The following is a 24,048-nucleotide window of genomic DNA, read 5'->3' on the forward strand; positions in this document are numbered from 1 at the left end:
ATTTTTACAGGAACTCAGTTGAAATACAAAATATACTTCATAGTTCTGCAGAATCAGGTGAAAGGCTATGGATTCCCAATTGCTTATGTGTGGAATTCAAGCTTTGTGTGAGATTTCAAAGGAAGACTTTGGAAGTTGATTCTTTTCTCTTGAAAATTAATCACCAAATTTATCACCTGAAAGGCAATGATGCTTCTGAACTGCAGTTTGCATCTTTTATCGGCTATCTAGTGGAGAGAGATTGATCTGTGAGAAGATCATACTGGAATGTTACAAAAATTGTGAAAATGAGGCATAGAAATAACAGATAATTTCCTGACAAGTATGTATTGACTAGGCTGTAGTGCAGACTTCTATCAGACTGTAGAAGTGATAGTGTCCACTGAAAGTGGAAAATGTCTAGGAGTATAAAGTGTCTGATAGCCTAAAGATATATGAATAACCTTTTCTTTTTTTCCAGTGAGGTAATTTAAGAGTAATACACTGCACTAGAATAATAGTAAACAATAAAAGTAAGCGGTCATTTTTCTGTTACAAAACTATCAAATTTGCCAGTAGTGTATAGCAAAGTACTGACGGTGTTCTCTGTTGCAGATAAGAATACTTCTCAGGAAGCAGAGCTGAAGTTACTAGAAGAGAAATTTATAAAGCAAGACAACTCCCTTTCCTTGGAGAAACTGAAACTAACTTTAGCTGACATGGAAAAGCAGCAATGTTCTACCGAATGTCTGCTCAAGGAGAAAGAAAATCATATTAAAGAACAAGACTGTAAAATAAGTAAAATAGAGGAAGAGTTGGAAGCTTTGCAGAGACTCCTTGGATTAAAGCAGAGAGAATGTGAAGAATTAAAAAAAGAAACAAATGCCTTTTCTCAATGGAGAAATGAAAATGATCATGTTATAAATAAACTTAAGTTGGAAAAGGAAGATATGCTGATTCATATTAGTGACTTGGAGAGTTCTCTCCAAAGGCAGCAAATTGAAAATCATGAACACAGTGAGAAATTCAAAATGATGGAAACTGAAAGAGATAGTAAGGAGATAGAAATCAAAGAGCTTAGAGACATGCTAGGATGTAAAAGTGCAGAATTGGAAGAACAGAGAAAAGTTTGTGATGAACTTCGACGGGAAGCGGAATGTTCTGACAAAAAGTACTGTAAAGACATAGAAAATATGTCCTGTAAAATATTACAGCTTACCAACCAAGTTGGTGAACTAGAAGAAAAGATGCAATTAGCAGCAAGTGAAGGATTACAAAGGGTGCAATATTATCATGAACTGCTTGTTGAATATGAAAAAATCTGCTGTCTTGTGAAAGATACTTCCGAAATGACAGAAGATAGAGAAGGTGGTTTACAAAGTGGTCAGGATGAAACTCTTCTAGATAATAAGCAGCTAGCAGCAAATAAGCCTGTTGACCAGGGTCATGGATGTGCAAGAGCTCTGCTGGGAGCAGAAAAAATGAAGGATCTGATGGCTTTACAGACTCAGATCTCTTCTCTTGAGATTTCCCCAGTGGCTCAAGAGCAGCTGAACTCAGATCAACAGCACCAGGATGAAGGCATACTGAAAATTGAAAGCAAACGAGAAGAAAGATTATGTGATATAAAACAGAGGCATGAAAACTTTGTAACAGAAGCTAACCAGCACATGAGTAACTTGCAAGCAGATATTTCAGCACATCAGAAATCTATAAGAAAAACAGTCGCTATTATTGAGAAAAGGGGCATGCAACTGCAATCTCTGAGAGAAAGACTGGAAAATCAACAAGCAGAGATTCAGGATTTAAAGATTAATAATAAATCCCTTGAAGATTCAGTAAGAGAGCTGAAGCTCATGTCTGAGACGTGGGGTTCAGAAAAGAAGGACATGTCTTCAGTTATTTGCTTGTATAGCAAAGAAATTGAGGAACTTACTGAAGAAAATGCAACCCTTAAGGATTTAAACCGAGATTTAGAACAAAACCAAATAACTTTAATGGAAGCAAACAGAAATATTTCTAATAGTTTAAAGGAAAAAGAAGAAATAATTTCTGAAATGACCAGAAAACATAAGGAGGAAAAACAATGTTTGGAAGCAAGAACTGAAGAAATATCAAGAGAGCTGAAGGTTTTGCAAGCAAGGTATAAACTGGTGGAAGAAGAAAATGTGAATGTGATGAGCATTCTGAGACAACAGACCGTTGTATTTGAGGAAAAGAAAGCAGAATTAGAAAAAGAAGAAAAATTGGTACTTAATGAAAATAAAGATATACTGCATAAGCTAATAGCCTCAGAAGAAATAAAAAAGAATCTGATTCAAGAACTTCAGCAACTGCAGTCAGGTTTTTCTGACACTGAATGTGTGCCCCCTCCTGAGCTTGACCGTGTAAAACAGGAAACGTCAAATGTCAAGGCAGTGCAAAATGCAGTTCAAGAACAACATGGTACTGTGTGTATCCAAGGCAAGGAACAATTGGAGAAGGAATTAGAAACAAAAAGTGAACCTCTAGCGTATGACTTTAGTTGTAAAAGGAGGCCTTGTTCAGACCAGTTGAGGAAGACCGTGGAAGAAAAGGATATAGAACTGAATAAATGCCAAGTTAATCTTGAGCTTCTTCAAATGGACTTGGAGGACAGAGAGATCTCCCTGGAGAACTACAGGTTAGAAATTATGCAACTGAAAACTGCTTTAAAAAAGATGGAAACAGAACTTGAGGAAAGTGTGAGAGAGAAAGAGACACTGCAGCGAGAACTGCTGTGTGTTAAAGAATTGAAAGCTTCATATTCTCATCTTAGATTATCAAGTGAAGATAGCCAGTTGGAGGATAATGATGATGATGTCTCTCACAATTGTGGTGAAAGAGGAATGGATGAGTTGGTTTTGTCATCCTCTTTGCAAGTAATAAACAAACTGAGTGTACTGGAGAAAATCTGTGAGAGGTTGCAGAATGAGAACATAGCATTTAAAGATTCAGAAACTAATGGCATTGGAGATATTAATAAAGTGGCAGAGGAGAAAGAGAACATAATCAATACAAATCTGAGAACTGACAAAGCTGCTTTTCAAGATGAACTTATTGATCCAAGTGATAACAGCAATTTGAGAATGGACTGTGGCAGTAAGGAAACATCATTCGGATTTAAAGAACAAAGTATTGGATCCAGTTCTGACTATGAAGACTTAAAATTGTCCAGTGAAGAAGTCAAAATTCACTTTGCAGAAATAAAAGAGAAGTTTTCCTGTTTCCAGAATGAGCATATAAAGTTGTATAAACAGCATTGTAGTATGATATCAAAGGTAATGGAGCTACAGTCTTGTATTAAAATACTGAAGGCAGAAAATTCTGCACTGTCAGCAAGTATGAGCAGTGTTCACATAGATTCTCTGAGAATTCCGCTGTCTTCTAGCCAAAATGATACACAGTCTAAATTAGATGAAACTAAGTCTACAGACTCTTTACTGGATGTCACTTTCTCAGAATTAGGTAAGGGTGATAATTCTTGTAACAGTGCTGTGTGCAAATGGACAGAGGAAATTAATCAGCTGAAAAGTTCTGTAGAAGGAATTTCAGAAGATGCAGCTAAAGTTTTGAATGATAAAGATGATAGCGGCCACATATTGGACTCTGTTGAAGAGCTCAGGAGTAGTACTCCCAGCAAATCTAATCCTGAGGGCAGAATCAAAGAACTTGAAATGCTGTGTCAGATATATGAGAAGGTCATCAAGGTGCTTCAAAATCAACTTCATATTCAAGAGAATATGAAAACTGAGGAAATACAAGAGATGAAAAATATTATGCTTTATGAGAGAAAAGAAATGGATAAACTACAAAATCTGTCTGATAAGAAAGAATGGCAGCAGAAACCGAATTACCTGACTACAGAGATGGAGTGCAAATTGGCAGAAGAAGAAAAAACTGATAATCTGTCTTTGGACCTTACAACAGCAAGTATCCAACTACAAGTCCTTAATTCAGGTTCTCTCTCACTGCTGTGCTCTGATACTGAAAATGTAAGTAATTACAAGGCTTTTTGTAAACCATGATTTGTGGTGAAGCCAAATTTGGATTTTACGTATTAAAAATGAAATATATTTAAAGTTGTATTCACAGAAGTGGTACTGTTTAGAGAAAGTAGAACAATAATCTGTGTCTTCAGTCTTGACTTAAGCATCACAGGCAATTATGAGAAACAACAAAGTCAGCAGCTCTTGTCTGTTAGCATTGTATAATACACTGTGCTCCTTTCTTGCTCTTTCTTCAAGTCTATGCCAGTGTGTATTCTGCATTGCTAGCTGATGTGAGTGTGCTGTGTGCCGTGTTTGCAAGTGTAGGTCTTTTCTGATTTAATACGTGCTGTTGAAGGTGCCTGTACTTCCCATGTTCTTTTATGAGACCATATCATTCAAAGTAGGACTGCTTTCCCACCTCTAATTCCCTATAATAACCTCAACAGCCAACCAAAGCTAGCTGGTAGCAGAACAGGCATTTTCAATTCAGCTTCAGTTCCTTCAAAATATGTAAGAGAATGAGAATCTTGGAAGTTAGTGCTGTCGTTTCTTTCAGCACTGTAGATGGCATGAAACAAATGAGCTAGATTTTACTGTTCTTTGTAAACAGTCTTGTGTGTGGCAGAACATTTAGAATGGAGAAGCACTTCAATTTGTGCACACAAATATATTCTTCTAATTCACCCTGAAAGTAAGTCTAAAGAGTACATTTCCTGCATGGGAGAATTTCAGTTTTAGGTGGTAAGTCCTCCAGCAACTAGCTGATGTGGGCCTGGAACTGATAGTTTAGCACTACTCTCACATTCAGAGCATTTAGAAAATTTCTATTTTGGCTGTACAACACTGAATAACTGTTCCTTATGAAAAAATAAAATCTTTCAGTTGTATGTGTTGCTCGCAAATAGCAGTTAGAGCATTCACACTGATACACAGACACCTAAAGAGATACAGTTCTTCACCATACACAGCTGTAGCTCTTTCAAGATGGAGTACTTAGTGTACAGATCATTCAAGTTCTCCCGTCTGTCACAATTCCTTTTTCAAGTCCTCAGTTTTCAGTGTCAGCCATTTTTATTTTTCAAATGAGAGTGTAAGACAGCAACATATGCAAATCCATCTCTGGTAACTGTGTGAAGGGATGCTTTGATCTGGCACTTGTCCCTCTTAAAGATTCTCTGGTGTCTAACAGATGGTGAACATGAAACAATTCTCCCATTAATGATACTAATTTTTACTGTGTCACCTGGGTATCTGTTTACCTAAAATATCAGGGAATGTGATATCTTTGCATTTAGTTCTTCGTTAAACCTGGATGAAATTTCTCCTTCAATATCACTAAAACTTTTCAGCCAAATATATGTGTATTTGTAAGTGTAAATTTGTAAATTCTTTCCATAGGAAAGCAGAGTCCCAATTCTTTATGACTTAAGAAAAATTTTAAGACTCACTTTCACTTTTTTGTTGTTGTTGTTTATATGTGTATATTTATTTATTTATTTATTTTAATACTATTCTTTAACTTTGCAGAGCACTCAGCAAGAAAACAATAGTTGTTATCAACTGGGAGCACCTGTTGGAACCCCAGTGCTGAGAAACAGTAAACCAAAACTAATCCCATTGGAGAAAACGGCTACAGGAGAGACAGCTGTGCATGAAGATGCTTCTGAGACCACTGAAGAAAAACTAGTAGAAGCTTGTTCTGACAAGTTTCATATAGAAGAAGAATGTAGAAATATGTCAGGTAAAAAGGCCAGCTCCTCACATCACGATAGTGCACTGTCATTTTCTAATAGTAGCATACTTCTAAGTTCAGAGGATTTCTCAACTCATCAGGAAGAGATAAAGCAAAAAGCTGTTGAAGATTCAAAGCTGATCTATGAAACAGAAGGCCACAAAAATGTTGATTTTATCATGGAAGTCAAGGAATTAAACTCACAGGTGGAGTTTCAGAATGCACAGTTAACTCTGGAGAACTCAGCTTTGGCAGAATCAGAAGAAACTGCTGTAGAAAAGGAAGAAAACATTGGCATAAAGGAAAAACTGTGCTCAGTTTCTGTCAATAAACAGCAGTTATCTTTAGAAAAAGAACCTGAGAAAATAAGTTCTGAGCAGAATATAAATAAAATTTGTTTGTCTAATACAGCTGATAGACTGGATGATATTAAAGCAACAAAGGGAGACTGTCATGATCTATTTCTTGAAGCTGAAAATGAGCAGAGGCAGACAAAATCTGAGCAAGCTAATACAGAGATGCATGCCTTGTCTGTAGAGGGTAATGCTGAAATTCTTCAGGCAAAGTGTCAGCAGTTAGAAGGGGACAGGGAAATTAACCTGAAAACTATCCCTAGCCTTCAAGAGCAGCTTGTTTTAGTCACAGCTGAGAGAAACTATATTAGTCAAGAACAGAGTGTTTTGTCTGAAAACAAAAAAGAATTAGATCAAGAGTATGAGAAGCTACAGGAGAAACTACAAGAGTTAGAAACAAATAAGGAGGATTCTGCTGAAATCATTAGAAGATTCGAGAGTGAAGTAAAGATACAGACAAATCTGCTTGAGACTTCAAAGTCTACTACAGATCAGCTGTCAGATGAAAAAGATCACCTTCTGCAAAGTTCAGAAAAGGAGGTGTTGACTTTCAGGTTGGAAGAAGAAAAACTCCAAAACCAAGTGGCAGATTTGAACAAAGAGAAGGAGGTGCTTATGAGAGAATCTGAAATGATGCAGAGTAAACTGAGTGCACTGGAAATGGAAAATTCAAAGCTTTCCAGATATTTAGACCGCATGATAACAGAAAAACGTGAACTTGCTGCTAGACTGAACTCAGCACAGGAAGAAGTAAATCAAATGCGAGAAGGAATGGAGAAACTGAAAATAAAAATTGAATCTGATGAGAGAAAAAAATGCCACATTGCTGAAAAGCTGAAAGAGAATGAACGGAAATCTGATGCTCTTATGGATAAAGTAGAGAGGCTTGAAAGAGAATTGGAAATGTCAGAGGAAAATCTAGAAGATGCAGTTGTTCAGATGGAGTCTGCAAAAGCGGAGGTAGAGACATTAACAGCAGAGAAGGAAGAGATGAATGAAAAGGTGAAAAATCTTCAGTCACAAATTGGTGATCTCACCTCACAAAAAGAGTGTTTGGCTAAAGATTCAGAAGAGAAGCAAGAAAGGATCCTTCAACTGGAGTCTTCAAATTTGACTACAGCAAAGCTTTTAGAAGAAAAGGAGAAAGAAAAGATGCAAATCAAAGATGAGTTTGAAAATGCTGTGTTACTGTTGAGAACTGAGCTCAAATGTATGAGTGAGAAGTTAGAGTTTTCTTCCAAGGAGGAAGCAGTTGTTAGAGCAAAAGAGCAAGTCTTGAATAATCAGGTGGCTTGTCTTGAGCAAGATAAAACAATGCTATTACAGGAGTGTCAGGAATTAAAAAATGAGAATATGAAGTCAGATCACGCAAGGGAATTACTTGCTCAAGAAGTGATGGAATATAAACAGAAGCTGGAAGAAAAGATACAGGAAAATCTTGCTTTTCAACAACAGATAAAAGTAACAGAGGAACTGTCTTCACAGTTGACACTCATGGTACAAGAGCGTGAATGCTGGCACCAGGAAAAACAAATGCTGCAGAATTTAGTTGTTGAGTTGAAGCTGAAGGCACAACCTTTTTCTGATAATGGAACCTTTCCAGATATCCTGAACATTCTAAAAGTGTCCTATAATGACCTTGAGAAAGAGCTGGAATCTGCACTCTGTGAAAAGACTGCTTTATGTAAAAAGGTAATACCATTTCCAGGAGAGCTGAGTTCCCTTTTAAAGAATGAAGATAACGTGTCCTCTGGGCTTACCACTTCCTTAATAAATTGTATGTTAAAATAACTTTAACCTCAGACTTTTACAGTAAGCAGCCTATTTTTGGAGTTATTTTCTCAATGCAATCACACGTTTGGCCTGTAGCTAGTGCTGGAAAGTAGGATTTTGTTTTGTGTGCAGTGAATGAAACGATTGCTTGAAAGTAGACATAGAAGTTCAAGTAATCAAATAATGCGGGATATTTTCCTTTTTCCTGTAGAAGAAAAAGAGGAAAGGCAAATATTGGGTGAATGAGTTTTTATATTAAGAATAAGTCTTTGGAAAGCTCAACAAAAAGTGAAACACCATTTGGACAAATGCTGTGTCAGAATGGCATTAGCCTGTTGTAACACACACTTGGAGTTGGGACAGCTAGAGGAGTAAATTAACCCATCTTTAGAACTGCTTATATTTATGCAAGAAATTTCTTCAGAGGTCATAACATTTAATAAAAGTAATGATGGAAAATTTAATTTCAGGTAAATGAGCAGACTGAAAATCGTATCGAGCTGGAAGTCAAGCTAAGTGATGCTGAACAGGCGATCTCCAAATTACAGGAAGAATTTACTACAGAGAGGAAGAAGCTTTCTGAACAAATACAACTCCTTCAAGAACATTCAGAACAGAACAAAGTAAGTTACTGCACATGTAGTATATCTGTGTTCAAGGCCAGACTTACTATCATTAAAAATGCATGGAGGCTGGTCAAGGGACTTTGCTAATGACCTATTATTTCAGGTTCTTGCTTACAAGTTCCTGAATATGCAATGTTCCATTCTGAGATGGAACAATGATTAGTCAAATCATTTTCCCCTTTTCTTTCTGTTGAAGGCATTGAATTCTTTTCTTAATGAAAATGCCACAGTTGGCTGTCTGAAAATTTTTTGCTGCCAAGAATTCTCTATTGCAGTCATTCAATCATTAGGCTGAGAATTTTAGTTTAAAAATTATCACGTTTCTCAAGCTTGATTTAAAGAACAAATTGTTTTCAAGAAAATTTCAAGGAAGAAACAGATTATGGGTGTTTAAGATGTTCCTATTTAATACTCAGACTGCTTTTTTACCATGGTGATGACTGTAAGTCTTGTTTATTTGTGAATAATATTACATGTTAAATGAACTTGAGTGACCTTCTGACCTACCAATGACACTGACAAAATTTTATAACCAAGGACTTAGCTCTGTTCTGGCACTGAGGATTTTGGGTGGAAGAACAACTGAGATTTCTGCAACTTTCAGAAACCCTGCATGGAAATAAATTTTCCTTTTGGGCAGGTGTCCAAAAAGTGCTGTCATGAAAGTAAATCAACATGAGAGTACTTAGAAAGCTTTGTTAACTTTGATAGAGTGAGAGATGACCCTTAATCTTTCAAGTCACTCTGGAGAAGCAATCTTATGCCTTATGCAGACGTTAAGCTTTGGTTTTGGCTGTGCTGCTTAATTTAACAATGTTGGCAAAATTACATTTATTGTACCTACCACTCAGGTTGTAGTTTTTAGTCTCTAAAAACTTTCCTTTGTCTCCTGTCTTGCCTCTTTGTGCTCAGGATTTTTCCTGCTTTGGATACAGTGTTTAGCCACCACTAAATTTGCCTAAGTTATCTTTGGAAGTTTCAGATGTAAGGTCAAATAGATTAACAGGTTAACTGATCCTCCAGTGTTAAAATTCTAACCTCTAATAATGTGCTTTTGCTGTTTTTAGATTGACTTGCATTTAGCTGTGTCAGAAAAACATGATCTGACAAAGAGTTTGGTGGCAGTCCAGAAAGAACTGGAAGAAAAAGAAAATATAATGAAAAGAGAAATATCAGAATTCCAAGACAGACTACTTCAAACAGAGAAAGAGCATCAGAACGCTTTGAAGGAAGCAAACAGAAAGGTAAATAAGAAAATGGGAAGATAAGTGCTATGATTTTTTAATTAAGTTATAGGTGTTTTACAAAAATTTCCTGATTGTGTTGCAAAAGGAACTATGGCAACAGTATTTCCAAACTCTATATATGCTTAACTTGGAACTCATTAAGCATTAATTTTTCTTTTTGTTTCATATAGAAAACAGTAAAAGGCGGTTTTTGCCTCAAAATTCAATAACTTTTAAGCGTCTCTGTGTGTATACATACATGTAACTTAGCTGGGACTTGAAGAAGGGCAAACAGCAGTGTATTTTAGTCTGGGAAACAGTTGTTTTGGTAGGTAAGGTGAGGTAATGTTAACCAGTGGAGACTATAATGACAAATATGTTGGAAATGCAGTAGATTTATCCATGTCATATACAAAGAGCCATTTTTTTCTATGGAGGAGACACATATGTCTAGGCCTTATATAAGGGCTTCCAAACTTCCTAAAGGTGAGATGCAGGTGTGCAAAATGTATTTATACTTAAGACAAATAAGCCTTCCAGCTTTAAACTCCTCAAAATGTACCAAGCAAACTTGCTATGAAATTCCTGTTGGCACTGTTATGCTATTAAGTATATCTTCAAAATATAACTGGATGTCCTTTTTAGCATCATGGTAATTAGGCATGTTTTTTTTTCCTCCAGAATGAAATACAAATTGAGGCCTGTCAAGAAAAGATGAATTCATTAGAACACATCATCAGCTCACAAAAACTGGAGATTGAGCATTTGAAGTCAACTAAAGAAGAACTAAATAATTCTCTTAAAGAAGCTAATCAGACCTTAGGCGAACTCCTAAAACTTAAGGTGAGAAAAAATATGCAAGCATTGCTGATTATGTGAGACCAAAGGCAGAGCGCACTAAAGAAAGTGTGGGACTGGATTCACTGCTGCAGAGGTTTGGTTTGACTTTGAATCAACCTTTGTTTCTCTAATGAGAACTCAGAGCATGGAGAAAATATCGTTACTATTGATCTACATTAGAAAAAACGAGTTACGTGTACTACAACCAAGATCACCTGTAATAGGTTTGCGATGCTAAACTCAACAGTGTTATTTACCTTAAAAATTACAGCTGGTATTAACATGGTCAGTATACAATCAAAGCAACTTTGCAGTGCATCTGTTTTCTGTTTGTGGATGGTGTTGAGGATGTTCTGTTTTAAGCATTAATCTTTGATTCTTGATAGTATATCAGTTCTCATGAAAATTACTAGGAGCTCTGCTTACTGTGCATAATTATAATTTGGTAATAGTTTAACTGTCCACATAACTGAATGTCTGTTTATTAGTTTCCTCCGCGTGTTTCTTATCTTCATTTTTTGCACTCCTTCTGTCTCTGATTAATCGCTGGCTCCAAATTCTTGCTTCTATTTCTGAAATGAGATTCCCTCTCTAGAAGGCTCTTGAAGATTCATAATTGATTGAGCATCCTTGCAATTAAGTGTTGAATTGCAATACATTCACCTTGCTTTTAATTTCTTTCTTCCCTCCACTGTTGTGTTGATTGTTAATTAATCTGTTTAACACCAACAGTGTAATGATTTAATACTGCAGGATATGTACCAGTGACAAAATATAGTTCCCATGGCACTGTAACTATATGACACAAAGCTGCCAGCTGTGCTTTCTGTGTGGTGCCAGACCAGATGAGCAAGGAGTAGCACAGGAAGATGATGGAAGCGAAGATCTGACGCTGCTCAGAGTAGTATACCTGAAAGACAGAGTGCAAATCAGGCTTGTGGTATCTTGCCTCTGGTCAGTGTGATACATTAGGGACAAAAAAGACCAACTAGGAGAATGCTGTAAACTTTAGAATATTGGTTTGATTTACATTACCTGGAATGCAGTGCTTTATTATGTGAGGACATTGAGGTGATGTTAAGTGGAGAGTTTTCTGCAGAGTTAATCTCATATATGTATCTGTCCAGAAGAATACTTCCCAGTTTCTTGTGATAAAAGAGCTGCTATAATGAGGCTGTACAGAAACAAGCAAGCAAATCCATGTTACAGCCATAGTCTATAACTAATAGCAAGTAACACTTGAGGTTAATAGTGTAATGTTTAAACAGAAGAATTATGTTTCTGGTGCAATAACTATTTTTTATTTGTAGGCTGACAATATTAACACTATAGTTCAACTAAGCAAGGAAAAAGAATTTGTCCAGAGTGAAGTGCAGCTGTGGATTAAATCCTGTAAGCAGATGGAACAGGAAAAGGAAGTGCTGCAGAAACAATTAGCTGAGTATGAAGAACTACTAAAGAAGAAAAATCAAAGTGTGTCAGAAAAAGAAGGTAATTAAAGTTAGATGTAGCCTTAATGCTTTCATAGTCATGTGTTAGTTTGTAAGTTTTTTCCCCTAAGGTGCCAATTTGCGTATGCAGAACTAATATAAATATAAAGCATGATTTTTAAACTTAAATTTAAAATGTTGTGTTATGAAGCTACCAAAGGACAGAAAAAATGTTTGCCTATGCACTGATAAAGGTTTCTTTTGGAATGTTGTGTTTGTTTTTTGTTCACCAAATACTCTACCATGCATAAAATATGACTGATTTTGTTACATACTGTGTCACTTATTTTTTGTGGTAGCTCAGTTGTAGTGCGTGTATAATTAATCATAAGATGTGGGGCAATTGTATTATAATTCTGGTATGTGCGTTTTTTAAAAAACAAAATATATGAGCAGAGACACTTTACTTTGGAAGGTACTGATGAGAATGCCATCACAGAAGAAATGAAGTTAGAACTGGAAGAATTACAGAAAGCTGTGGAAGTGAAAACCAGAGAGGCAAATGAGAACTTGGAGAAATACTGCTCTCTAATCGTTAAATACTATAAACTTGAGGAAGCAAATGAGATGCTAAATATGCAAGTCACTTTGTTGAATAGTCAGCTGAAACAGCGGACAAGTGATGCCGTCAGCAGCTCTTCACCAAATTCAGGTAACTCATCAACTGTGAGCAATCAGTCTGACAAAGAGATGAGATGGGATGAAGATACTACTAAGCCTTCTACTAAAAGACAGAGATGTGAAGACACCAGGAAGGACAATGGAGAACCAAGATCTCCTTTGCCAGAGTCTAGCTCAAAAAAAAAGAGGAAGGATGATACCTGTCAAAACTTGAAGAATCGGGAGAACTTGGATTATGAGCCAGATGGGCTTCCAGAAGTAGTTAAAAGAGGTATTTATAACTTTAACTTATTCAAAGAGGTGGTTAATAGCTGCATGGGGTTTGCCTGGCAGGCACTTGGTGGTGGGGCTGTGGGTTGCTGCTGTCCCATTCTGGGCATGGTGGGTTCCACCTGGCTCTGCAGTGGATGATTTAAAATCTCCCAAGTCAAAACTGTTTCCAGCTCTCAGCAGCAGTACCTTAACAACTACATGAGGGTTGTGTTTCATCTATTAACAGGATGGAATTAGGTGGCCTGATATTCCACGTATCAGTTTGCTAAAGCAAGAAGTACCTGAGGAGAATGCACAAATTAGGGTTTGAAAAATATATTATATGCTCAATTGCTTATTAAGTACCTTTTTATAATAAATGCAATGGTAATCTTAAGACAAACTGTAAAGTCGCCTCAGCTTCCGTGATCACTCTCAGAAATCAGGAGTTCTAAGCTGATCCAGTATTTGCAATTCGTTTTCTTACCAGCATTATTATTTTTATGAAAATATACCTCCTTGAAGACACGTGCTTCAGTTAATGTTTGACTTCTAGACTCGATAGTGAGATAACAGAATCTGTAACAATGCAGCTCTAAAATAAAGAATTTATAACTGTATAGCATAGAAGTAGTGTTCTGATAGAATGTGTTCTGACTAAATGCTAGTGAAAACAGTACATGTGTTTTCAGGCTGAAACTCATTTCAGGATGATGATATATGTATTGAAAAAAAAAAGACCCAACACTTGTCTGAAATGCTTTGCTGTATAAAATAACTGTTGTACATTGCCTTTTGTTTTCAGGACTTGCATATGAAATTTGGAATACAGAAGAGCAATTCAGTAGTCTTTTAGATTTTCAGTATGACAAATTATTTATTGTCATCATCTGCTTTAATCCCCATGGTGAAAAGAAGATCCATTCATTTGAAGAAAAAGTGTAGGTTATTTGGCTGTATTTAATAGAAACTATTTGTATTCTAGGTTTTGCTGACATCCCCACTGAAAGGGTTAGCCCTTATATTTTACGTAGAACCACCCTCAATCTATGGACCAGTCCTCATCTGGCTTCCCAAAGTGAGAATTTGCCCTTACCTACACAAGATGTACGAACAGGGAGATGGGATCATCTTGGTGAGCACTCCTATTCGACACCTGGTGGCAGCAAACCACAAAAGGTAATGTTTCAAAAGCGTATCTGTGAATGAAAGCCACGGGGAAAGCCAGTATGTTCACTAAGCGTATTCATCTGACTCAAATCACTCTGAGTAGAGCGGAAGTAAGATTATAAACACTGACTCACTAAAACATAGAGGTCTAGACCATGTTAGCAACCTGCAAATTGATGTAGTTTGTGACCTCATAGGGAAATCTACTTGGAAATGTAAATTAAGTGCAGATATATTTTTGATTTCTTTTGTTTAGTATTAAAGAACAGATATAAGTGAAAAATGTAACAATCTCTGCAAGTGAGAATCAAGGATTAAATTTTTCTGCCAACTTTTCTTGAAGTTCCACTTTCTAAAAGGCTATGAAGTAATTGCAGACATTTGAGAGTGTGTTAAACATGTAAATAGAGAACGCTTAGATGATAAGGAGCAAATTTAATGTAAGCAATTACTAGAGTTCGGGGTTACCAAAATAAATAATAGAATGATGTTCTGCAAGATGATTTTATTAGTGAAAGAAAAGATTTAGTAAAGTTTAAATAAACTCAGAAGTGTTTTCATTAATGTGGCACACTGCTACATGTTTCACAACACATCATAATAAGGCATTCTTTTTAAGCTGTTGCAAATTCTTTGCAGATTACAGAAAATGGTCCAACCTCAGGATAGAAGTAAATCTTTTGTTGTCTGGTATTCCCTCCAAAGTTGTTAACAATACCGTCTTAAAGCTGAGCAACCAGAATTTGAAAGTATACATATATCGATACTTATTTTACTTGACACCTGCATAAACTTCTAATTTGCCACATCAGAACTTGCTGCTGCTTACAAGCATTGTCTGGAGGTCTCTCATTGTTACTTTAAGTGATACCAGTAAATGTATTATTTATTTACAGTCACTTACGTACAATTTCCTATAAGTTCAGAACCAAATGGAGGGTGTTTGTTGGAGGAAAAAACAAGCAAACACAAAAATGAAACAACAGAGTAGCTCAAAAAGGAAGGAAATCACAGCTCCAAGAAGTTACATACTAATCACCTGCCAGCACTGCATAAGCCTGTTGTAGGCTCTCACTGGACAGAGTCAAGATTACAGCAAATAAGAAGCAATTAGTAGTAACCTGATTTTATCTTACGTGAGGGAATTATTTCTGAGTCAGTCCTCCTCTTTGCTGAAGGACTTTTTTTTATCCAAATTCCCAACAGTCTGTTGCTCTGAGACTTTTGACCTTCTGCAGAAAGCTAACAGTTCACCATTACCAGTAAAACAGAACATTTCTGTTTGTGTTACAGATAGCTGATGAACAGCAGTCCCAAGCAAGATCAGCTTTTTCACCGATGAAATCTTCTTCAAGGTCACCTCTTTGGCCATATAAGCAATCCACAAATATTGTCTCTGACAATATTAGGGAGACTCATATGATTCATAAAGCCAAAAATTCCCGAAATGAACAAGCGCTACCCAAACAAGACCAACAGCAAGAAAACTGTAAGGTGCAATAAATCTGTGAATTTAATTACAGCTCAGCACAACCGATCATGGAAAAACAATTTTTCATGTTTTTCAAATAAGTATCAGACCTATATGGGGGTCAACATTCTTTTTTTCGGATCAAATGGTTAACAATATTCTTCAGATCTTGTTCTTGTATATGTACTAACAGTTGTGGAGTAATAATGGAACATGGAACTAAAAGTTGTAGGATGATTATGAAAGAACAGATCTTCTGTAGAGTTTTCTGTAAATAATTCTATATAAACTTGTAAAAAAAATTAAACCACTAAACCAAAAAATGGACTGTATGTTGCCACTGTTGCTCTTCATCCTGTGTACAGAAGGGTGATTTACAAGTGGAAATTAAGATCACTTGAGCATCTCTTAAAACTATTAGATTCTGGGAAAATTGAGGCAACCACTGTTTCATAACTCAAAATGAGGCAGCAGTTTCATTTGTACCTGCACATACACGTATAACCAGATAGAAGCAGAATCCAGTGCACAGCAGTTTTCATATAACTTCTTCCAGGTGGAAAAATTGTGAGAGGAAAAGACCTGGTCCAAACAAATCCAGAAAGGATTGTACATTTTCCTTGGTATTAACTGTCATCTGTAATCTGTACTTCCTGGTGTACTCTGGTTTTGACTGTAGCTGAAGATCTTAGTGTTAATCATCACCTCTGATAAATGGACACTGTGACAACACATAGTACTCACTCTACCAATAATGGCTGGCTTCTGATTCTCTGAAGGAAGTCACTCTTCAGTCCTACAATTCTTGGACTTAAATGAGACATTTTATATGAATATTACTGCAGATAATTGACTTAAATCCATTTGTTAAAACAGTTAAAAAAAAAAAAAAAAAGAAAAAAAAAGCAGAGATAGCAGTAACTCAGCCAGAAAATGCAGCTAAAGTAGAGCAGTTCTGTGCAAGAGAAAACTCAACCAGTCGTTATCCAACTGAAATTACTTTTCCAATAGTTCATATTGATTACTTTTCCAATAGTTCATATTGATTGTGCTCACCTACCCAAGTATCAGGAAATTAAGCGCCAGTATACAAACAGTAGTACTCTATGACTCCAAGCGATATGGAAGGGGGATTTTATCACATTCTTCCATCAGAAAGATGTCATTCCTTCTTTCAAAATGGATAGGTAGTAATGTTTTCTACTGCCTGAAAAAGAGTTCTTGGAGCAATAAAATTTTCTTTCGAATTAAGTTGAACTTCAGAGTATAACAAGTGCTTCTCTAATGACACAAAGATAAGGTTCTACTTCAGGTTGTACTGTTGGTCAGCTTGGACTGCTTTTCTCTCTCAAAAATACAGAAGAAATGTTACTCTGCTGTACTGACAGCATTGTCATTTAGAATGCCCTGAGCAAGAAGAAACTGATCTACAAATTGGTATAACCAGAAGATCATTGAAGAATTTCAGCATTTATCTCAAACAAATCTAACAAACCAAAACATTCCATATTCTTATGGAATATATAAGTATATTATGGAAAATATGAAACCTTTCATACAAGTTATCCTTCAGTGACTACACACATCTACTGCTGGCATCAGGATCAGCAGGTCTTGTGGCTTTTTCTTACACTTCTCTCGTTGTTTGTTCACTCAGATATTAGGTAATTAGAACAATCCCTGTGGCACTAGGCCTAGAGGCAACTTCCAGGGAGACCAGAAGAGGCCCATCTTAAAGAATGCAAGTTGACTGCCTCAGCTTCTGTCAGTGTTCCAACAAGGCTGCTCATAAAGTATTTAAGATAAATAAATATTTTCACTGTCAATCTATATAGAGCTTTTCTATGGAATTGCATGTAGCTTTTTTTTTTTTTAATTATTATTATTTTTTTTTTTATTAACACTTGTTACAAAGAACATCTTGAAATAGAAATACGAGTGGGAAAATAGTGGTAACAATAGAAAAAACAATACTGGACTGTTTTATTTATCCTCATCTTTGTTTTTCTGTTTTCATTTGATGATTTGAAAAGTGTCCCACTTGGAGAAGAGCATGGAAAAAAACATCTATCTTTAGAAAGCTATTTAACCTTAACCAGAAAAGTTTAAATAACTAATTTTTAATGGAGTAAATATCATTACTAAAGGGCAGAATTGGGGCTCTTGTAGTCACGTCTTTTCCCATTTGGCCATGTTTGAATTTTATAAGCTCTTAGATTTTGGTAAGTGTGAAACATTTACAATTTGATAGATCACGGTATCTGTTTGTTCTCCATTACTTTTGTGTACTGTAGTAGTCACTAGTCTTAGTTTTTTGGATATGAACTAAAATAGGTTAAGATTTTCAAGAGATCTTTACTTAAACTAATACCTAAATCACTTAAAAATGGAACTTAGTATTTGACATCCTATTGCAAACCAGTGAGAGTTCAGGTCACAATTCATGTAAGGTTTTGAAAGCTGTATCTAAAACTTAATTTCCAACCTATCTGTAAATGAAGCATGTGATAGGAGAAAATCAAGATGCCTCATCAGGATTCCTAGTAAGAGGACCGCATAGGGAGTGTGTTTTGATGGTGTCAGCTATCAGGAACAGTTGAAAAGACATTTACATCTAGATTTCTATTTGGATTGTGAAGCCCCTGTACACATGCAGTCCTTGGTGCTCTGGCACTGTTCTCAGCACAGTGACCTGGCTGTTGTCATAGTGATGATATGTCACGTAACAGGAAGATGCATTAGCTGGATCTCTTCCTAGTTTTCCTGTTTGCCAAAGGTTTAGACTGTAACTGGTGTTTATATAATTTAGCTTGCTAACCTTGCTAACTTTGATTGCTTTTTGGAATGTCATAAGTTGTAGGCTAAAAGTATTTTGCCAGAATGCTGGTGTCCTTTTGCTGTGTGCTGTTACTGCTGCTGGAAGGATCTGGCTGAGTTGCATTCAGTTCTTTCTTTAGGCTTTGAACTATTCTTCTCCGCATTACCTAGGAATTAAAGAAAAACATTAAAGGAGATTTCTTTGGCTACTGCTGTTGTAAGAATACTGTTAAGGACCAGTGTTTGAATTACCCTCTCGTTTGCCAAATTTAAATGCTCCCAGGTTGGATTCTGCCCTACCTTTTCAGAGCACAGAAACAGCAGAACAGCAGTGACAGACCTGAGTAAACCCTGCACCATTCAAAACAGAGCTACAGTCTCTCAACTACTACTTGGGTAGAGCTGGTAAAATTTTTTCTTTTTAAAATCAAGTCCCAGCAGTAGTAAACACTGTTTACTGAGCATGGGCCTATGTTGGTGGTATGTCAGTGGAGACTGAACCTTCCCACCAATATTCTATTGCACTTGGTTACTGTGCTACCGATAGCAGCAGAGAGGCAGTCTGGCACAATGGCATCTGACGTGGAAGTAAATAAGGTGTAAAGATGTGTCATTGAATTTCTCCATGTGGGAAAAATGGCACCCACTGACACTTACTGAACGTTTGTGGAGACTAAACAGTGGATGCAAGCACAATGAAGGGGTGGGTGGTGCATTTCAGCAGCTATAATGAAGACATGAAAGATGAGACATGTTCTGGATGGACATGCACAGCTGTCACACCACAAAATGAAAAGTATTTTGATCAGTTCATCTGTGTGAACTGGTGGGTTATTACCATGGAACTAAGTATGCTGCTGAGGATTGACTTCAATATATTGAAAACAATGATAGTAATGTTGGAATATTACAGTTTGCATCAGGTGGGCCACACAAATGCTCACACAAGAACAGAAGGAACATCATGCACAGGTTTGCCAGGACCTATTGAACAAATAGAAGGCTGAAGGTGAGAGTTTAATGGATTGTATCATTACTGATGGTAACATGTGATGTCACTGCTATGAACTAGAGTCAAAATGGCAGTCCATGGAGTGGTGACGTGAAATCCCTGTCAAAGAAAAAGATCAAGATGCAGCCCTCAGTGGGTAAACTGATGTGCACTGTCTTTTGAGACTGGAAAGGGATTATCCTGGATTTCCCAGCACCTGAACGAGTCATTAACTATGTCTTCTACATCATGACGCTGAATAAGCTGAAAGCTCAAGCTTCCGGAGTCAGGATGGAGAAGAAGGCAATCTTCCTCTTGCAACAAGGTAATTCCAGGCTCCGTACCAGTTTGAAAGCTGTGAAATACATTGATAGTCTTGGCCAGACAGTCCTACCATACCCACTGTGTAGTCTGGATTTGGTACCTTCTGACTCCCATCTCTTTGGGCTGATGAAAGGTAGACTGCATGGGCAATGTTTTCTCAGCAACAGTGCCTTCATAGCAGCTGTGAAATCGAGGGTCACCTCCACAGGTGTTGATTTTTAAAAGTGCAGCATTTGGGCTCTTGTTTATTGCTGGCAAAAATGCATAGCTAACTAACAGTGGTAACTGTGTTGAAAAGCAGCGTTTTGTAGCTGCAAATTTGCTCTGTCAAATAGTGTTATTGTGCCCTGTAACTAGTTTCCATGTAAACAATTAGAGGCATTATTTTTGGAGTGACCTACATATTTATCCTATGACAGAAGGACAGGTATGCTTTTGTTACCTATGTGTTTTCAGACAAAAATGTGCACAACTGAACACTGTAGTGTAGAGTTTAGAACGGATAAAATCGTGATGTAGCTAAAAAATGGCTAAATCAGCTTGGCTTTTTACATTGTTGGGTTTGTTTTTCTCCCTAGAAGAAGTAAACACATTACATACTCTTCACTTTTCAGCTACTGAAATACTTAGGTGAATGCTCTGGTGGTTTATGAGTGCACAAGAAAGTCAGAATCTTTCAGTGTTTTGCCTTTTTACAACTAAATTTTATAAATTAGATGAAAACATATTGAGAATCTGCTCTTGGCACTGGATGGTGTTCCATGGTTCTCTTGTTAAAAGGCCTGCTGAGTACCACATGAAATGCAGTGTAAGTGCCTCTGCTGTTGTGAAGGATGACATTTTTTTTGTGAAGTCTGTGTATCCACATCAGATTACTGCATTCTTTCAGAGGCAAAATAGGAGAGTGGGAAATTATTAATGTTGGCTGGAGAGTACTTCAATTCTTTGTTCACTATACACAGAGATAAATGTTCTGTATTCTTTCCTCCCTGTGCTGAAAATCAGTTCTCTTGTTAATTTTTAAGTGTGCGTGGCTTTAGTTGTTGTCTGGCACTGACTGAAGACTTTAAGTCGTCTAAGGAACACAGTTGGAATCCTTTTTAATTAACTTAAATTCAGATCATGGGCTAGAAGTTGCAATGGAGATGGCCGATAAACCATCCCTGTGCATTTTTTTTTCTTGCCATTTTCTTATGAGTAATTACAGAAGGAAAGAGTATGTTTTATGATTCTGAGATCTTAATATCTCATACTTGCTTATAGCTCCTTGTTTAACTTGGGTTACCTCATCTTGTACCTCTTTTTATTGAAGTTTCTGGTTCCTGGCACTATCTTCAGGTCAATAAATCTAGTGAGGCAGGCTGTTATGCCTGAAAATATTAGTTTATATCAGAGACTCTAAACAGCAATCTCACATTAACTGTACATCCTCTAAATGGTGTTCTTTATAAGAATTTGAAGGTTACCAGTTCATTTAGCTGTCTCAGTCAGCTTCTATGACACAACAGTATTTTGCCTGTGTTATAAGCATCCTCCTGACATGCAAAAAATACAAAGAAAAAATGTATGGTTAGTGAATCAATGGCAGCAAATAGAATATTGCTGTGAAAGTGGTGCCAAAGCTTCTAAAACAATTAAGTTCGTGAACATAGATGATGCTGTGTTTGGATACAGAGCTGAAGGATAGAAGATCTGACTGAAGTCTCGTCTTTGCTCTGATACTGACACTGAAGATGGTCAGCTAAACCTGATGCAGGACTGACAGTTGAATAGCCACACTCACTCACATAGGAATTGGCAAAGGGTGCTTTGAAGAGCTCTATCAAAGAATGTTGTTAACAGAGCAAACTTCAATGAAGATTTCTTTCCCGCTTATTTCTTATTTCTTCTCTAGCTGAAGGAAGTGTGTGCTGGAAGTCATTTTAAAGGCAAGTCTCTCATTTTCAGACAACTCAGTTGCTATTTCTACATTGCTACCTAGGGTGCAATGTAAAAATATTGATGGAAATGTAAGAGATCGCTGGCTTGCTATAACAGTCAGGAGGATTCCACAAATTTGTATCATCCCAGTGGTATATTAGAGATAACTTCTATAAGTTCGGTAATGCATCTGTGATTATTCTTCTCCTTGCCTCTCAATTAAGTAGTACTGTACATATTGTTCCCTGTCAAATATTTTGTCAGGTGCCAGAGAGCAGAGTTGTTCTCTTTTCAAATTGCTGGTTTGATTTCTGGCAGTACTTGATTGCTTAAAAATGTGCTTTCTACATCCATTTTCCTCAATACTTAATTAACTACAGAAAAAGACTGAAATGAGGTTTCATTTAAGTAGTTGTTTCACTTTTGTTGCCTCTAACCCATTCAATTATTTCCTTCGGCTCACTAAAGTAGTCTCAGAGATGTTATCTTTCATTTGCAAGAAATTTTGCACTCAGGTTTAACTTTCTTTAGCTAAATCCCCCTGCAGAATGCATCCAGTGTTAGGACAAAGCACAGAAGCAAGGCCACAGCAGAAGTGATGAAATGCCAACCAAATTCAAACCATCTCATTTTGTTCTTTGGAAGGTGACTGTGGGAATTCATGACAGAAAAGGGACTCTAAGAGCTGTTGTGTAGAAGGGAAAAAGGATGGGTAGAATTGGAAACTCAGCAGATTTTGAGTAAGATATTGGGAAAATCTTAAAACTCAAGCTCAATTTGAAGGTCAATATAGTGATCTCTGAATATTAAGCATTTTAACAGAAAACTCGTTCTTCTTGTTGAAGTACACTAGGGACAATAGATAATCCACTCTTTGTGAGCTCTAAACACATAATGTCCAGTGATTTGAAACTGACTCACTCTTCTAGCTTAGCTTTTAGCTCTGGCAAGAAAATATGGGGGCAGTTCCCACGTATGTGGCTCCCATACATCTCTGCACAGGTGTTTTTTTGATGTTTGCAGTCTTTGATATCAAAGGGATTTGTTTTTCTTTAGAGAGATTTATGGTCTTGCTATAGACATGAAGAAATACTCAAGAATAGAGAAAAGAGAAACTTCAGCCCCTGACCGCCATGACTTTAAATCAATACTTGCTGTAATTTCTGAATTAATCTAAAATTTATTAAAACCTATCCAGAAGACCACTCTTTCTTGATGTTAACAGGCAATTTTATATTTGTATTCTGATTTTTCAAGTGAACTGCTAAAGTGAACCTCTGACAAAAGGGAAGTGTCCAAGGCTATGGAAGGCTGAAGACCATTAGAGCTTGCTGTCAGATCTGCACATTGCTGAGTCAGCAGACTTGATCCTCTGTATTCACTTTGTAAATGCTCTTTTCTTTTCCACTCTATATCTATTCTTGAAGCTTGCTGACCTATAACTAAAGTACGACCTGGAGAGCAGATTGTGCTTGATTTCAGTGACTAATCAAAGTTGTCAGCTATACAGATGTGAAGGTATGCACATGTCCTGTGGCTGTGAGACGGACCAAGTTTGGTGATGGTCATCTGTTTACATTTTCTACACATTTTTCCAGTTGTCTCCATATGTGAAAACCCTGATTTATGTAGACAAGTACCTTTGTTCTTGAAGAGATGAGTATTTGCCACTGCACACACACAAATGAAATAGGAAGAACAGCAACATGTCAGTATACCTTATACACTGCCAGAGCAGGCAGTGAATGAATATGTCCAGTTAAAACTTCAGAAGAAGTTTAAGAAGTTGAAATGAAACTTTAGAAATTTCGGTGAGAATAAATACTAACCATGTTACTGTGGCAAAGTACAAAATGCCTACTTTATGTTCTATGCAGAATAGAATCTGCTTTACAAGACGTTTCCCCTTCTGCCTGTCATGGGGTCAGTGCTGGTTTGGAGGCAAGAGACTACATACGCGATCAGTGACATTTGTTGTTGTGAAAAGAATAAGCTTGATTCCTATGCTCACCTAACAACAGTCATTTTTATTTTTACTGGTTCACATTTGAAACTTTCTCACATGCAGCATTATGGTATATTACAAAAACCTGTATTTAAATGGTAACAGTGCACAGTGCTTGTAAGTGACTGTTGGTAAACTGCTTGTTCACTTTAATGATTAAGCCTGCAATTATCACATTAGCATCCTAAGCCACACTTGTTTGCTGATATATCTCCTTCTAAGGTGACCCCATAAGACTATGGGTGCAACAGCTCTGAGTTTCCTGTAAGAGGGGGGGATTGTTTGGTTGATGCATGTCCAAGCACAAGCAAACTAGCAAACTGAAGAGGCACTGAGACAGGCAGTTCAGTCAGATGGGTTTAAGCATCCTCGTGATATGCAATGCAGTCCAGAGTAGAGTTGTTTTAGGGAACAGTCTCTGATGCTATGCCAGCGTAAGTGCCAGAAG

At 36.9% G+C, this 24,048-nt stretch overlaps 1 protein-coding gene and 1 pseudogene across 3 annotated transcripts in view; one reads left to right on the forward strand and one right to left on the reverse strand.

The window, feature by feature from the left end:
- CENPF (centromere protein F) overlaps positions 1–16,438 on the forward strand; it is a 34,735-nt gene extending 18,297 nt beyond the window's left edge. For both annotated transcript variants that reach the window (XM_015857333.3, XM_015857332.3), the window contains exons 12-20: positions 595–3,992; positions 5,517–7,766; positions 8,318–8,470; positions 9,541–9,717; positions 10,381–10,542; positions 11,850–12,030; positions 12,445–12,921; positions 13,888–14,081; positions 15,366–16,438. In XM_015857333.3, the coding sequence (XP_015712819.2) occupies positions 595–3,992; positions 5,517–7,766; positions 8,318–8,470; positions 9,541–9,717; positions 10,381–10,542; positions 11,850–12,030; positions 12,445–12,921; positions 13,888–14,081; positions 15,366–15,575 (7,202 nt within the window). In that variant the 3' untranslated portion in view covers positions 15,576–16,438. The remainder of the gene's footprint in view (positions 1–594; positions 3,993–5,516; positions 7,767–8,317; positions 8,471–9,540; positions 9,718–10,380; positions 10,543–11,849; positions 12,031–12,444; positions 12,922–13,887; positions 14,082–15,365) is intronic.
- Positions 16,439–18,278: 1,840 nt separating this feature from the next.
- Positions 18,279–24,048, reverse strand: part of LOC107311089 (spermatogenesis-associated protein 7-like) — a 50,580-nt pseudogene continuing 44,810 nt past the window's right edge. The window contains exon 11 of the transcript XR_014944547.1: positions 18,279–18,527. The product of XR_014944547.1 is annotated as a spermatogenesis-associated protein 7-like (transcript). The remainder of the gene's footprint in view (positions 18,528–24,048) is intronic.

This window comes from Coturnix japonica, chromosome 3, assembly GCF_054131305.1.
Source record: "Coturnix japonica strain WE chromosome 3, WE-NBRP24, whole genome shotgun sequence".
NCBI lineage: Eukaryota > Metazoa > Chordata > Aves > Galliformes > Phasianidae > Coturnix > Coturnix japonica.